Raw genomic sequence first — 13,536 nt, 5'->3', positions numbered from 1 at the left:
AACCAGAAGCGGGTTAGAATATAACCACGTTTTTAAAAAGGGCAACAGGACACTGATCTCATCAGTACTGTACCCTCATTCTTTAGGGTGTGACAAATGGGTTTGTTTTCTGAAGTCTTTCCCACGCTAGTGAGCATGCCACTGTCTCTACCAAACAGGATTTCTATTGAAAACTCCAAGTTGTTTTAAGGAAACTACTCCCCAAACTTATGTGCAAGCTCTAAATACAAGAAGGGGTAGAGTGGTAAAGAATGAGGGGTTCTTAGATGCAGGAGCGGAGAGTTAGAGCCGCTGTTGCCTTCCCACGGTGGGCCCTGGAGAGGACAGCAAGCCCGTCTCGAGACACAGAGCATACACTCCTATCTGGACAGGAATGCCTCTGTCTGAAAGCTCGACAAACTGAGGTTTGCTCTCCGTGGGAAATTCACTTTAAGATTCACATTTTCAAATGACAAATTGCATCAAGACATTACCTGTGAACTAGTATAAGCCGGAGGGAGGGAGCTATGCTGAGCTGTGTACCCTCTGACAGGAGAAGTGGATGCCACGTCCAGGACTAGTGGATGTTCAGGATGTGGCAGGAAATGCTGGAGGGGCACAAGAGAATATAAACAGTAAGTGTGGAAAAGTCAAGCTCAATACCAGGTCTGCCGTCAGACACAAGTGAAATGGGAGCTCTGAAGAGTTCTGGCACAGGAGCGGTCAAGGGTCTGTGTGTTTGGTCACATGAAGCCCTGGGGTGTGTGAAGGAGACTAAAGCTACTCGAAGGGCAGGGAGCTCTAGACCAGGGTCTGGGAAGGTGGGTGGAGAGGTGTGGTGGCTGCAGGGCCCATGGGCACAGGGGGAAATGCACAGTAGGACCCAGGAACCCATGTGCCTGGGTCTCCTGGGAGCTCCTGCTTTTCTGGAAAAGACCAACCAGAAGGCCTAGGTGGCCCTCTGTGCGGGAAGCATCCAGAACACCAACATACAATTTCAAGGAAACTCCAACAATGTGAAAACACTTGGAAAATGGTTTAATGATGTTTTACAACAGAAACGAACTGTACAGTTACAGTAAGTTTAATATATATATAAAAATTACAGCAGACAAATGCATCTACACAAAATCTACCATTTCATTCTGATTCACTGTCACCTACGCAATCTCTCCCAAGCCTACAGCCCCTGCAGGAGGCCCCAGGAGGGGGAATCATATAAAGGGCACTTTTAAAGAGACAGCACCGCTCATATTCCCCACCACCTCCTTAAGCCTCTGGGAGGCACATCAGCTAATTCCCCCAAATGTAAAGTTGCTTGTGTTTTGGGTTTTCAAAATCAAGAAAACACATGTTTCCCAGGGGCCCAGATAACAAGGTCCCCCAAACTCCAAGTTATCAGCAGATTCTTAGAAAACATCCCTATCAAGGGGAAATGGCTAAGCAGGCATTCTGGGGCAGTGAGGCTACACAATAGCCACCCAGACTGCAAAGTTATCTAAGGAGAAATGTCAAAGGACTCCCAACCAACTACTCAGAAACTGTCACTGCCTCATTAAAGCTGCTGGACAATTTTGGAAAGAATCATTTACACCACATCTTAAGTTTCCACAAAAGAGAACTCAAACTCACATTTTAAACTTAAGTACATAAAACAAAAAGTTCTAGGAGGCCAGGGGGTCAGTCCCCCTTATGACCTTCCCTTGACAACAGTGGAAAAACACCCCTGAATCAATATAAAAAAAAAAAAAAAAAAAAAAAGGAAGAACAGAAAAAAGTGTGGGGGAGAGTTAAGATATTAAAAGACGAGAGAGAGAGAAAGAGAGAGAGAAAACATCTTTAGGAAAACACGATCACTGTCTCTTTAAAACAAAACAAAATCCCAGTTGGGAACAGTAATCAGCAAATATGCAAACCAAATTGAACCTGGTGGAAGTTTATTACTGAATATTATGTACACTCAGAACTTTTTCATTTTCTTTTTTTATTATGAACACCTAGGCAGTGAAAACTGTTATGTTAATACATAGACACACCCAAAACATACAAAAATACTATTATTTCAAACTACTAAGAATAGGACAGTTCAGTTATTTTCATGCTATGACTTTAAGAGCATTACACTGAAACAAACAAGAAGTTAAACGACATTTTTTTTTTAATATCCCAGAAATATACCAAAATATACATCTAAGCTTTGGAATTACTGAGGTTAGACTAATGCAAGTGCTGGGTAATCGTACTTAATACACAAGTCTAAGGTTCTGCAGGAAAGAAATCATCTTTGGTATCTGCATCAGGCTAATATTATTAACATTTGGATTTTGCTTTGGGATAGAGCTTGTATGACCCTAGAACCAAATACCCCCCTCCCCCAATCAACTGAGATTAAAAAGATCCATGTAAAAAGTTCCTTCATTTGCAATCCCCCCACCCCCCAAGTTAAAAAGTCACAGGCATCTACCTAGCACAAAGGTTGTGAGATACAATGCATAGTTGCACAGTGGTGCTGCCAAAGGAAACCAACTACAGCAAGGATACATGAAAAGCTTGGTAATCGTTCTGCATGTTTTCTCACAAACAGGGCAGCCACTTCCAAGCAGTTCCAGTAAAGGAAAAGAGAAAAGGCTCAGAAGGGCACCTTGGCGTGTACTCACTGTCATGACCCCAGAGGTCCAAGCACCCAGCAGAGCAGCCAGTCCTGCACCAGTGTCTTCAACTTCCCCCCACTCTGTGGGTCCAGCGGTCCAGCAGCATCCCCAGCCTCCCAGTCCCTGTGCTGAGCCCCTGTGGTGACCGTGGTTATTGTCGGGTAGAGCATCCGGGTGATGGCGTTTCGTCTGTTTTAGAAAGTCTGAAATGCCAATTTTCCCCACGGCACATTCACGAGCTGGCCAGGGCCAAAGCTACTGAGGATGCACCTCCACAAACTCCAAAACACGGCAAAAGAGCCTCCTACCCTTCCCGTGGGTCAGAGGTCCCCGTCCCACCCCCAGCCTCACTCCTCTAAATGCCAGGACGCCACAGACTGGATTGATGCTGAAGACTTCCCTTTTCTTTGGTTTTTTTGTTTGTTTTGAGTTTATACAATCATTAAGGAATCTTTGGTTTTGGCTGGAAATTTAAAAAACAAAACAAAACAAAGAAACCACCCTCCCCTGGCTTATAGCAGCAGTATTAAGACCTGGCAAAGCTTTCTTTCAACGTTGGGGGTGGGAATCAAAGGTTGGGAACTACATTCAAAGAAAAGGTGAAAGGGCTGGGGATGCAGCTTCTAGAGAGCCCATTGGATACAAGATTGTCAAATAATAATAATATTAATAATAATAAAAACTTAAATATTTGGATTTTTTTTTTTGGTCATGTCAAAGGAAAAAAAGTGAAATGTGTATGCAGCAGTCAGCTTAAAGGAGCCTTTGGTGTCTTTTCCCTTCCACCCAAAGTCCTGAAAATAAGCAGAACCCTGAGGCCTCAGAGAGGAAGGGGATGGCCTCCACCCACTAGGGAAATCTAAAATGTGGGCTGGGGGGGTGGGGGAGTGGAGAGCTGGCCAGCCCCTGAAGGCAGGGTGGCAGGGAAAGGAGATGTTAAGAGACCTGTGAAGACCCCTTGCAACAAAAAGAAATAGAAGATTGCAATTTGCCCTCAGTTTGCAGTAGCTTTTCAGCAGCGACATTCAGAGGCTTTAGGAGGTCCCACCTTATGCTACAGGTCCCGTGATGCTATAGGCCAGAGTTCAACATTGCTTAGAGGAGGGAGGGCAGACTTGGCAACTCTGTAGGGTTTAGAGAAAGTTAAAGCAAGTTACTCAATCACGAGTTAGAAATGAGGTATACAACAGCTCCTGGATTTGAGGTGGGCAGAAGCCCCACACTTACTCACCTAGCCTTTGCTACAACCACAGAGAAAGGGACTGGAACTACGGTCTAATGTGGGGGGGGGGGGGGGGCTGAGTAATACGGTGCAGTGCTCCCTACGGCAGAGGGGAGGAGCTGGAAGTCTTGCCTCTCCCTTGGTCTCAGGGGCCCCACACCTCCGATGTTGCCAAGCGCCCCTTGTAGTACGATTGCTAGGTGTCTTGCTCCTTCCTCCCCGCGCCCCCTACCCCCCACCCCGTGTCTGCAGTCTTAAATCCACCAGGGCGGGCATCATTCCGCTCCACTCTTAGGAAAGTCCGTGCGGGACTGGACTCTGGGATGCGGTACCGCACCCACCTACAGATAGCCTTTCCTGACACAACTGCCTACATTGTAGCCTCTGAAAGTGCATTTCCTTTCCTGCTGTATTGCCAGACTTGAAGACACTGGGAGGACTCTGTCCTTTCTCACTGTTTTCATTCAAAGGAGATTCCAATTATAAAGAAGGATTTGATGTTTCGTTTTTTTACCCAGCACCGTATCCGGCCGTCTGCCTGCAGACTTCAGGATATAATGTTAGAGAACTCAATGCTGCTGCCAGGTGATGAAAGAAGCCCGAAAAGCTGCTTTTGCAAGGTGGTGGCTGACTTAAAACAAGGATGAACAAGTGAAGAGAGAAAACACGGGGGAACTTTGCAGCAGACCTCAATGGTTTTTTGTTGTTGTTGTTGTTGCTGTTGTTGTTGTTTTTTTTTTTTTTGTAATAAGTTACTTTTGGGGTCTGAACTTTTTGACAGTGTCCTGGGTTTGAACCCGAAGGTGGTGCTGGGTGACAGAGCCGGGCGCAGAGTGGGCAGATGCAGAGAAAGAACCAGACCTGGCACCTTCCCTCCCTGGCCTGGGGAGGCTCACTTCTGTGCTCAAAGTGGTGTTCCATCAAGCACACCTTGTTTCCTGTAACTTCTGTGTCAAGTGCTCTTACCTTCTATAACCCTATTACCTACTTACAAACCTATCTAGCACTTTGAAAAGTCACACAATAGTAATACCACTTTTATATAATGTCAGAACAATTAGATTATTAGTAAAGCTTTCATGACGTTCTGCAACCTGATCATTTTTTGACAGAATATTGAGAGCAATAAATGTCTCATCTTTCTGTGTCCCATCAATAGTACACCAAGACAATGAAATTCTTAACTCCCTAGAACTCATGTACAAAATCATTTTGGAAAGATAAAGCTCCCTGGGAGAGTAAAGGAAAGTCTTTTGGTTTTCCATGTAATCCTGCTCTTGAAAATGCTTATCCTTTTTACAAGTGACACAACAGAGATAGCACAACTAGGTATCATCTGAACTCAAACAGGCTGTACTGGTTCTATTTATAAGCGTTAGATAAAGGGAAATAAAGAAAAAAAATTTACCTTCATCTTTTGCTCTCCCCCCATAATTTGCCAGCAATTCCAAGAACATCAAGGCTATACTGAGCAACCCTACCCATCTTTACAGAGTCAGCAGAGTGAAACTAAATCAATCTCTCTTCTAAAGCCAGGATAACCAACAAGACTTCCTTCAAAAAGTGGGTAAGGGAGGAGAGAAAAGAGACATAGGTACAGCTTTTCCCACATTTCAACCTTTCACTCCTATTCTTTCTGCCTGTTTTAAAAATTTAAGAATGAACAATGACATAGCAGTGTCTTTGGTATCTAAACCAAATCCCACTCAAGTTCTGTGAGATGGATGGTTTATTTAAAAATCAGATACAGTCTGATTTTTTTTTTTTTTTTTTGGGGGGGAGATACAATCCATATCTGAACATGGGGAACCAAGACAGTCTGTCTGTATGGGCAGAAGGGGCTCTTTAATTTCTCCTAAACCAGTATGATTTCTCATTCACATTCTCAGCAAGAACAATCCTCTCCTCAATCTCACCAATCTACCAATCCCTAAAGGTCATGCTTATCACATATGTGAGGCAAGCAGGTTGGCTTTCAACTGCTTGGTTTAGTTTTACTTCTGTTTGCATTTTTGGTCTAGACAGAAATAGCCTTGGTATGAAAAAAGGAAGTAGGGTTTTAAAATGTTGGCCTATTAGCACAACATTCAATAACATGACAGGGTGACAAAAAGAACAGGTATTACTTCAGTTTTCCTCGATCAAGATACATCATGCACTCCTCTTTCCTCTCCAAATTAAGTGGCACATGTCTATTTCTGCCTATTTCTCAACCACACACCCAGATATCCGTACATACACCCTTCACCGAAGCTCTTGGTACATAGAGGTAATGAGTCCTTAGGGGAGAATGGCAGGGTCTGGTGGCAAGGGTGACCATAGGAAGGGAGTGAATGCCTCAGGGGACCCTGAACCTCCAGGACAACCCATATGTAACCTGCATACCACCGCCACACACTGCAAAGCAGGTCAAACCACAGAGAGGCCAATGAATCCCCAACCCATCACAGGGATAATCAAGTTTCCTTTGGCAAGACAGACATAAGGAAAAACAAACACATGAGCAACATTTTCCTTCTAACATAATCAACTCCTCCTCTCCCCATCCCAACCCTCCCTAACCCTATAAATTGTAACCTATAAACAGGATCCCAAATACATACAGCATCAATCATGTTTATCATAATAAACATCAGTTCAACTAAATGCTACAGCTAGAATTATTTCCACTATTTATAAAGTTTTCTTCTTTTTATTTATTTGGTTTTTAGATTAAAACCAGGTCTGCAACAATGCTAAGCTACACTGAGGTATTTTATGAAGGTGCCAGAAGCTAGCTGTTACCCACCAGCATTACCCTCACAGATTAAGGTTATCACCATTCAAAAAGAAAAGGAAGAGAAGGCGGAGGGAAAGGAACTCCAGGTCACAGAATCAAAGAAAGACTCACTCAAGCTACTGCTTTTAGAAAAGGCCAAGAGTAGAAGAGCCAAAACAAGAACCAAGTGCTTCATGAATAAGGACGATTAGAAGAAAGCACCAGGTTACAAATCAGGACAAATCTGAGAAAAAGCATGTTCCCAGCCCTCCTAATGGAATCCTTTCAAATATCTTACTGGAAATCTCAGGGGTATCCCATTTAATCCCTTTGGATTAAGAAAAGAATGAGGCAGAACAGGATTAGTATCAGCTTTTAATGAAAAAAGCAGTCTCTTTATCCTATTCCTGTCCAAGCTCACATTTGTACTGTGTCTGCCATTATGTAAACTTGCATAATAGCGGATCTTAGTTATTTTTTTTAAAGAATGGCAAAAGATTCTTTTTCCTTCTCAAAAATGAAGGTAATTTCTTAGAAAGATTTACCATTTTATAGTGTCGTCTTCAAAATGGCTAGGGCTACGACCACATGAACAATGTCACACATTACATGCTTTTCACACACATACAAAAATGAACTCATAATGGTTATGATCAAAGTAATCCATCAATTCTTGCCCATTTGAATAACTTTAAATTTCCGGACTTAAGTCATTTTTTCTGTCAACACTGATGGTCTCTTGACATTTTCAGCTCCAATAATCATGGTTTGAAGAATAAACAAACTTTAAATTAATTTAAATGCTGATTTAATAAAAAAAGTATTTGGCCAAAATATCGTAACAAATTGTTGAGGCTCTCTTCTGACTGAGGGTTGTCAAACTACAGACTGACTGTGGGGTGCCCTCACCATCACTGCCTCCACCAGCCCTGGTGCCTGTGGACTTCTCTACACCAGCACTTCTCCCTTATCTTCCTATCTCAACGGGTTTATTTCTTTCTTGGTGAAGAAAGTTTTGTGAGGATGACCAGGGTTGGGAACTTGAGACAAGAACTATAAAGAGTTTCTTCTGTAAGCCAAGTGTTTATTCTACACTAATTGCAATGTTTACTATCAGATTTATAACTTTAAAAATCTGCAATGATTTCCTATATTTGCAAATATATCCAGGATTCCCAGCAATTTAAATAGAAAATTTAATGCTGAAGATTGGGCTGACCTTCAATATTGTGTTGAGCAATATCTGTGCTTCTGGATAATACAGACAAGGTTTCCCCTACCTTCCCATATATACATGAGAACAGGAGAAAATAATATAAAAAAGAGGTATAATTGTGCTTTTTTCCCCCAACGATGAATGAATTATGTAGAACAAAATTGCATGATAATCTCACTAAAAATCTTTTAATTATAACCTTATTTTCCCTTAAAAAAAAGATTGTTAATGTCTAATAATGCCACCACAAAGTACAGACACGTATGGTCCTACACAAAATGAAAGTTGTATTCCTTTGGTTCCACTTCTTGAGTAATAAGTTGAGTAAATTGGGATGGTATTGGTCTTTCTTATCAACCAAATGAAAGGAAGTGTATATTGGGTCAGGTAATGGAGATGAACCTTTTTTTTTTTTAATTCTAAAAAGCTGCCTATATAATTTCAGAAACATTTGAACTAATAGAGCACTCAACTTCTTAAATTAGGAACAACAATACTGTTCCTACAAGAAGTGCTTTTCCAAGTCTTTCTGCTCTGTCCCTCAGACCCATATAAATACAGTTCACGAGCAAACTGCACTGCTTGTGATAAGCAGGATTCAATTACATTCACCACGCCCTAGGGAGGGCCCATTACCATGGGCAAATAGAGTATCACTATAAATGCATTCAGAATTAGTCTTTGGTTTAATATGTATTCACCAAATTCAGGGATGAAATAAAATTTGCATAATTATTAGGAGGAAAAAAGAATGTACAATGAGTTATGATGACCTATCTGGCCCATCCGCTTAGAAACACAGAGACTCTACCAAACGCCTCTTTTTGATCAAATGGTCCCCTTAATTTCCAGACTCTCTGTATAAAGGGGTTTAAAGTTGAGTTTGAGTACCTTAGCTGAGGAGATTCACTCAATTCAAAATGCATTTCTTGAGATGATAAAAGAATATAAAGTAAAATGGACTAAAGGTTGAGTCATGAAGCAGTCTGATGAGCAGAATATCTAGGGGTGGTGATGGGGAGGTGATTTGAAGCTCAACACCCATCAACAAAGGGTTTTAGTGTTTCATGTGTTCATGTACAAATGTACTTTTCATTTTACAACTTGTCTTTAAGAAAAAAAATGAAAAAAATTTAAAAAGTTACCTTTGTCTAAGGATTTATTTCTTTTAAACACAGATTTTTATGCTGGTTTAAGGTTTATCCTCCTAAAGTGGATCCACACACACAAAAAAGGCAGAATCTCCTTATCCCAGATTGACTAGAGAATACAGACAAGGCAGGGAGTAGAGGACCATCATACTGACATTTAAAGCTTAAGATCTTTCAAAATATTGAAGTCTGTTGGTGAATCTTATTTGGGAGAGGGAGCATCTTTTGAACCACACAGGAAAACAAACAAGCACAGCCTTTCCTTGCCCTTCCTTTTAACCCATTGGGTTTGAGTCTTGGAGGACTCCATACTTCCTTTGGTAGCAGTTTTGGGAAATTAATGCTATAACCTCTAATCCAGGATGGTGGGTATCAGCATTTCCCTCCCTGAATCCTTCCTCCTAACTTACCTCTCCCGAGGGAGGGACTCATTCCACCGGGCACCACAGTATTACCGATTGCCCTAAAACCATTTACGCAGACTAAAGTTAGACATGTCAAGTCAGGATAACAAATTAAATGTAACTACATCAGAGAAATAGCAAGATGGAGAGGAGAAAAATTAGTAACTGACACTGCCATTCTATTTACACACCAAACTAAATACACTAGTTAAAATCAAGTTAATGTCTGCCCAGAGGATATTACAATTTACCAACATAAAAGATTAAAACAAGCAGCAACTTTTATATAAAATTAATAAAGACAAATGAAAAAAGAAATTGTCAGTAGCATCTATCTCCTCAATGTGTCTGAAACGCACGTTTATAAACTAGTCCATTAGTACAGCAGCTTGCTAAAAATTGACTTTGGTTCAAGCTTAGTTAAAAAAAAAAACAAAAACAAAAAAAACCCCCGACAACATAAAAAAAACACACCACACATAAAAAAGGTGGATGGACATTTGTTAGTTCCCTGCTTGCAGTTCACTGATTTGGGAGGAATTTTAGGGAAGGTGAATGGTAAGAAGAGGAAATTTAGGTTGATAATTAAATACTCTGTGAAATAAAACAGGAAGACAGAAGCAACGAAAGAAAAACTAACAAAGGGACTAAAAATGTTTCTGGCCTTTTAATATTAAGGTGCCTGTCTCCCACTTGGATGATCACAAACATATGCACTGTGTCTGTGTCACTGCCTTTCTCAACACTGTGAAGAGACAAATACAAAGATTCCAAGCTCCCTTGGGACACAAGCAGAGCGATCAGAATGAAAATGACCTACACACCCTCTCTCAGACCCCAGCTTAAAAGGGGGGCAAGTGCAGTCTTGGGCCACCAGAGACAGACATAAGCAAGCACCCACAGACGCCAACTGGGAACCTTGACCTCCGATAAGGAGGGGAGCTCACATGAGCCCCACTGCAGTGACCCCGGCTTCCGGGAAATATTCTGGTATAGATACTGTAATGACAGCACACTGACAGGAAGGGGAACTGAATTTCCATGTTACCCTCCATTCCTCTTCATCTACTTCCATAAACTCTTCCTCTCTGTGGGCTCATGTACATAGTCTAGAAACACCCTGAAAACAATTCCAGAAGCTATATATCACTTTCTACATTGTACAGCGAGACGTGTATTTCCATTGTGACCTGCCTAAGCTGGAGCATCACTAACAAACCAAGGAGACACTTGAGGTGTGTGCAAAGTTCCTGCTCAAAGTCCTTCAAAGGTTCTAAAGACCCCATGCCCAGCTAGTAAGTGCGTTCCCCAGTCAGGGCAGCAAGGAGAGTCTCAGGGCTAGAGGGATTTACGCGCCGTCCAGTGAAAAGGGGTCTGTGGCCAGAGCAAAGGTGGTGGCCTCAGACTCTTCTCATCACACCTCTTTGGGGATATAGAATGGATGGCAATAGTCTAGTGGAGTTCCTTCAGAAAACAAAAGAAGGGCGGAGTTTCCCAATTTCAATCAGTCAATTCGCTCTTTGCCAAGTAAATGAAAGGAAGTTTGGATGAAAAACTTCCACAAAATGCAAACAAACAAACAAACACACCAACAGTAGGAGCATTTTTCAGGAGATAAGAAATCAGGAGAACCACCAAGTCAGGTGTCTGCAGTAGTCTTTGCTCTTCGGGCCCAGATCCCGTCCTGCAACACGCATGGCCGTTCCCGCTGAAAGTGGCAGAAGCAGCACCTGTGTACCGCAGGATCTGGGCCTCAGGGTCATTCAATGATCTGGGGTGAGTGAGAGCTACAGTTCAGCAGGAATTCCTTCCTACGCAAAAGTGCTCGAAAGGCACCACCTGATGGGGGGAGGGGGCGTGTGTGGAGTGGGAGTGTTTGCACACACTGCCTTCAGCTTCTGCACCAAGCCTCTTGCATAAGTGGCAAAAGAAAATAATTTTCTAGCACCTCTGTAAGAGTCATCAAGGATAAGGAAACCAGCAAGAACATTCCCCGCAGTTAAGAACGTAAGTCTCCCCTGACCCCCAAACCCTCCCTCCCCACAGTGTGGGAGCTCACTGAAATAGGATCCAGGAGCAAGAGATAAACATGTCCAAACTATATATATATATAAAAAACAATAACAACAACAACAATAATAATAGAGATACAGTAATACAGGCCTGCCTAAATTGTACCAGTTAAGAAAGGAACCCCCAACACAATTGATACGATTATAAACACCTTGTTATGACTTAATGGCCTGTACAACAGACCCATAAAAATGATTTTTTTTTTAAGAAAAAAAGAAATTTAGACAAACAAGAAACCCCCTTCCTATATTGGAATTGGTACCCACCTTAACTTGTCACCATGACTGCTGGAAATGAGAAGTAGTCCTTTCACTTCTTTTTTTGTTTGTTTTTGATTTTTTTGTTTCTGCTTTTTTTTTTTTTTTTTAATTTTTGGTTAGAAAGTTCTCCAATCCATGAAGCAATCCTGAAAAGACAGTGTTTTATTACAAAATTAGGCAAATGTTGTCCTGTCTCCATCCTTTTGTTGTTCTGGTATGCATTTTTTTTTTCCTTCTCTCCCTTCTTCCCTTGCTGCTGAAACATGGCAAGAGGAAGCCAATCACATTTTTCAGTCTCAGCCTGGCTGGCAGCCCCATCATGCCGCGAGTGGAAAAGGCTAGTGGCAGCCCCGTGCAGCCCAGCTCACTGTGCCTTGGAGGCGGTGGTGGTGGTGGAAGCGGCCCCACCGGCAGAGGCCACTGTGAAGAGAGAGTTCTGGATGGACTCAGCAGAGGTGGAGGTGGCGTGAAGGCTGGCTACAGGTCCAGAGTTCCCTGCGGAGGCCGCAGCGGCAGAGACCAAGCTCACTGGGTTGCTGGTGAGCAGAGAGAGGTTCTGAGGGTTCAGGAACAGGGGGGCAGTCACGATGTTGGGGGCTCCTCCTGCATTGGCAAATACCAGGTTCCCGGTTGCATCCAGTGACGTTATTGGAAGAGAGCCACCGGAAGCAAGAGCTACAGACAAAATCCCCCCAAACAGGCAGAAAGGAAAATGTTAAAACCATTCTAGAGAAGCCAAGTAACACATCAAATGCACTGAGTTTTCCTACAACCTGGGTGGAAAGAGTGCAGCCCTTCATTGATGTTCTCTCTTATAACACTTTCTTGTCACCTACTGAAGTGTATTTGTAATTTTGGAAGAGACTGAGCAGCTGTATTATTAAATAATTTAATGAGCACACAGGACGGAGGGGAGGGGAGAGCCAAGCACTACTGAATCACACATGCTGCCGTCTTGGGGCCTCATCTCCCTAGAGTACCTCATCCTCCTATAAGGATTTATTAAGTCCAATTATTTTGTTTTTAAGGAAGATTGCTGATTTTAAACTACTTTCATTCAAAAGACAAACAAGGTATAGTGACTGCGCATTAAAATATGGTTAGCTTTTAGCCAATAACTGGCATCATTGATAAATTTGAGTACTTGTTTTTTAGTATGATGTACAGGATGAAAACGATCCTTCAAAATGGCTTTAGTTCTAAAATAATTTTCTATTACTAAATAAAATGTAACGTGTGGTTACTGTTTCACTTGCCGAGGCATCGATTTGATTCCTAGGACTTACTTGTACACAGGAGAAGGACAGCAGAGAGGCACTGAGGCAGACGGCCTTAGGGGCTAGCTGAGGTCAGGGCCTGCTCTCATGAGGGAGAATTTCTCTATGACGCTGTCGCTGCTCCATAGAAGCCATCACTGAACTTTTCTTTGAAATAATTCTGCACTCTCAATATCTTCTGTCATCTGACAACCCCTCCAATACCCTCCCACCCATAAAACCACATTTTCACATGTAGATTTGAGGGGTTTTCTAACGGCATTAAAATTTTGGTTTAATTTCTTCTCTAGTATATATAAAGAAAGCTAGGGGGACTGAAGGGAATGTTTCAGTTACAGAATAGTTCTTAGGGTTACAGAATAGTTCTAGATCTTCCCAGAGGGTACTTGTTCTAAACTCAGCTGTGCCCTGGGAAAGGCATCTGCCTTAGTAGCATCACTACAGCCCAGAGGTACACCCTCATGCAAGAGAAAAAGTGATTTATCACAAATCTTATGCCAAAAAGAAATCCTTCTATAACAAAAGGTTTACAGGTCTAATCATCA

At 42.2% G+C, this 13,536-nt stretch overlaps 1 protein-coding gene across 4 annotated transcripts in view; it reads right to left on the bottom strand.

Moving 5' to 3' along the window:
• Positions 1-1,000: 1,000 nt before the first annotated feature.
• POU2F1 (POU class 2 homeobox 1) overlaps positions 1,001-13,536 on the bottom strand; it is a 187,083-nt gene continuing 174,547 nt past the window's right edge. For all 4 annotated transcript variants that reach the window (XM_077901517.1, XM_077901519.1, XM_077901520.1 and 1 more), the window contains one exon: positions 1,001-12,389. In XM_077901517.1, the coding sequence (XP_077757643.1) occupies positions 12,079-12,389 (311 nt within the window). In that variant the 3' untranslated portion in view covers positions 1,001-12,078. The remainder of the gene's footprint in view (positions 12,390-13,536) is intronic.

The sequence above is a fragment of the Canis aureus genome, chromosome 6 (genome assembly GCF_053574225.1).
Source record: "Canis aureus isolate CA01 chromosome 6, VMU_Caureus_v.1.0, whole genome shotgun sequence".
Classification (NCBI taxonomy): domain Eukaryota; kingdom Metazoa; phylum Chordata; class Mammalia; order Carnivora; family Canidae; genus Canis; species Canis aureus.
Note: the sequence above shows the minus strand (reverse complement) of the source record. Positions and strands in the feature narration are given on the sequence as shown.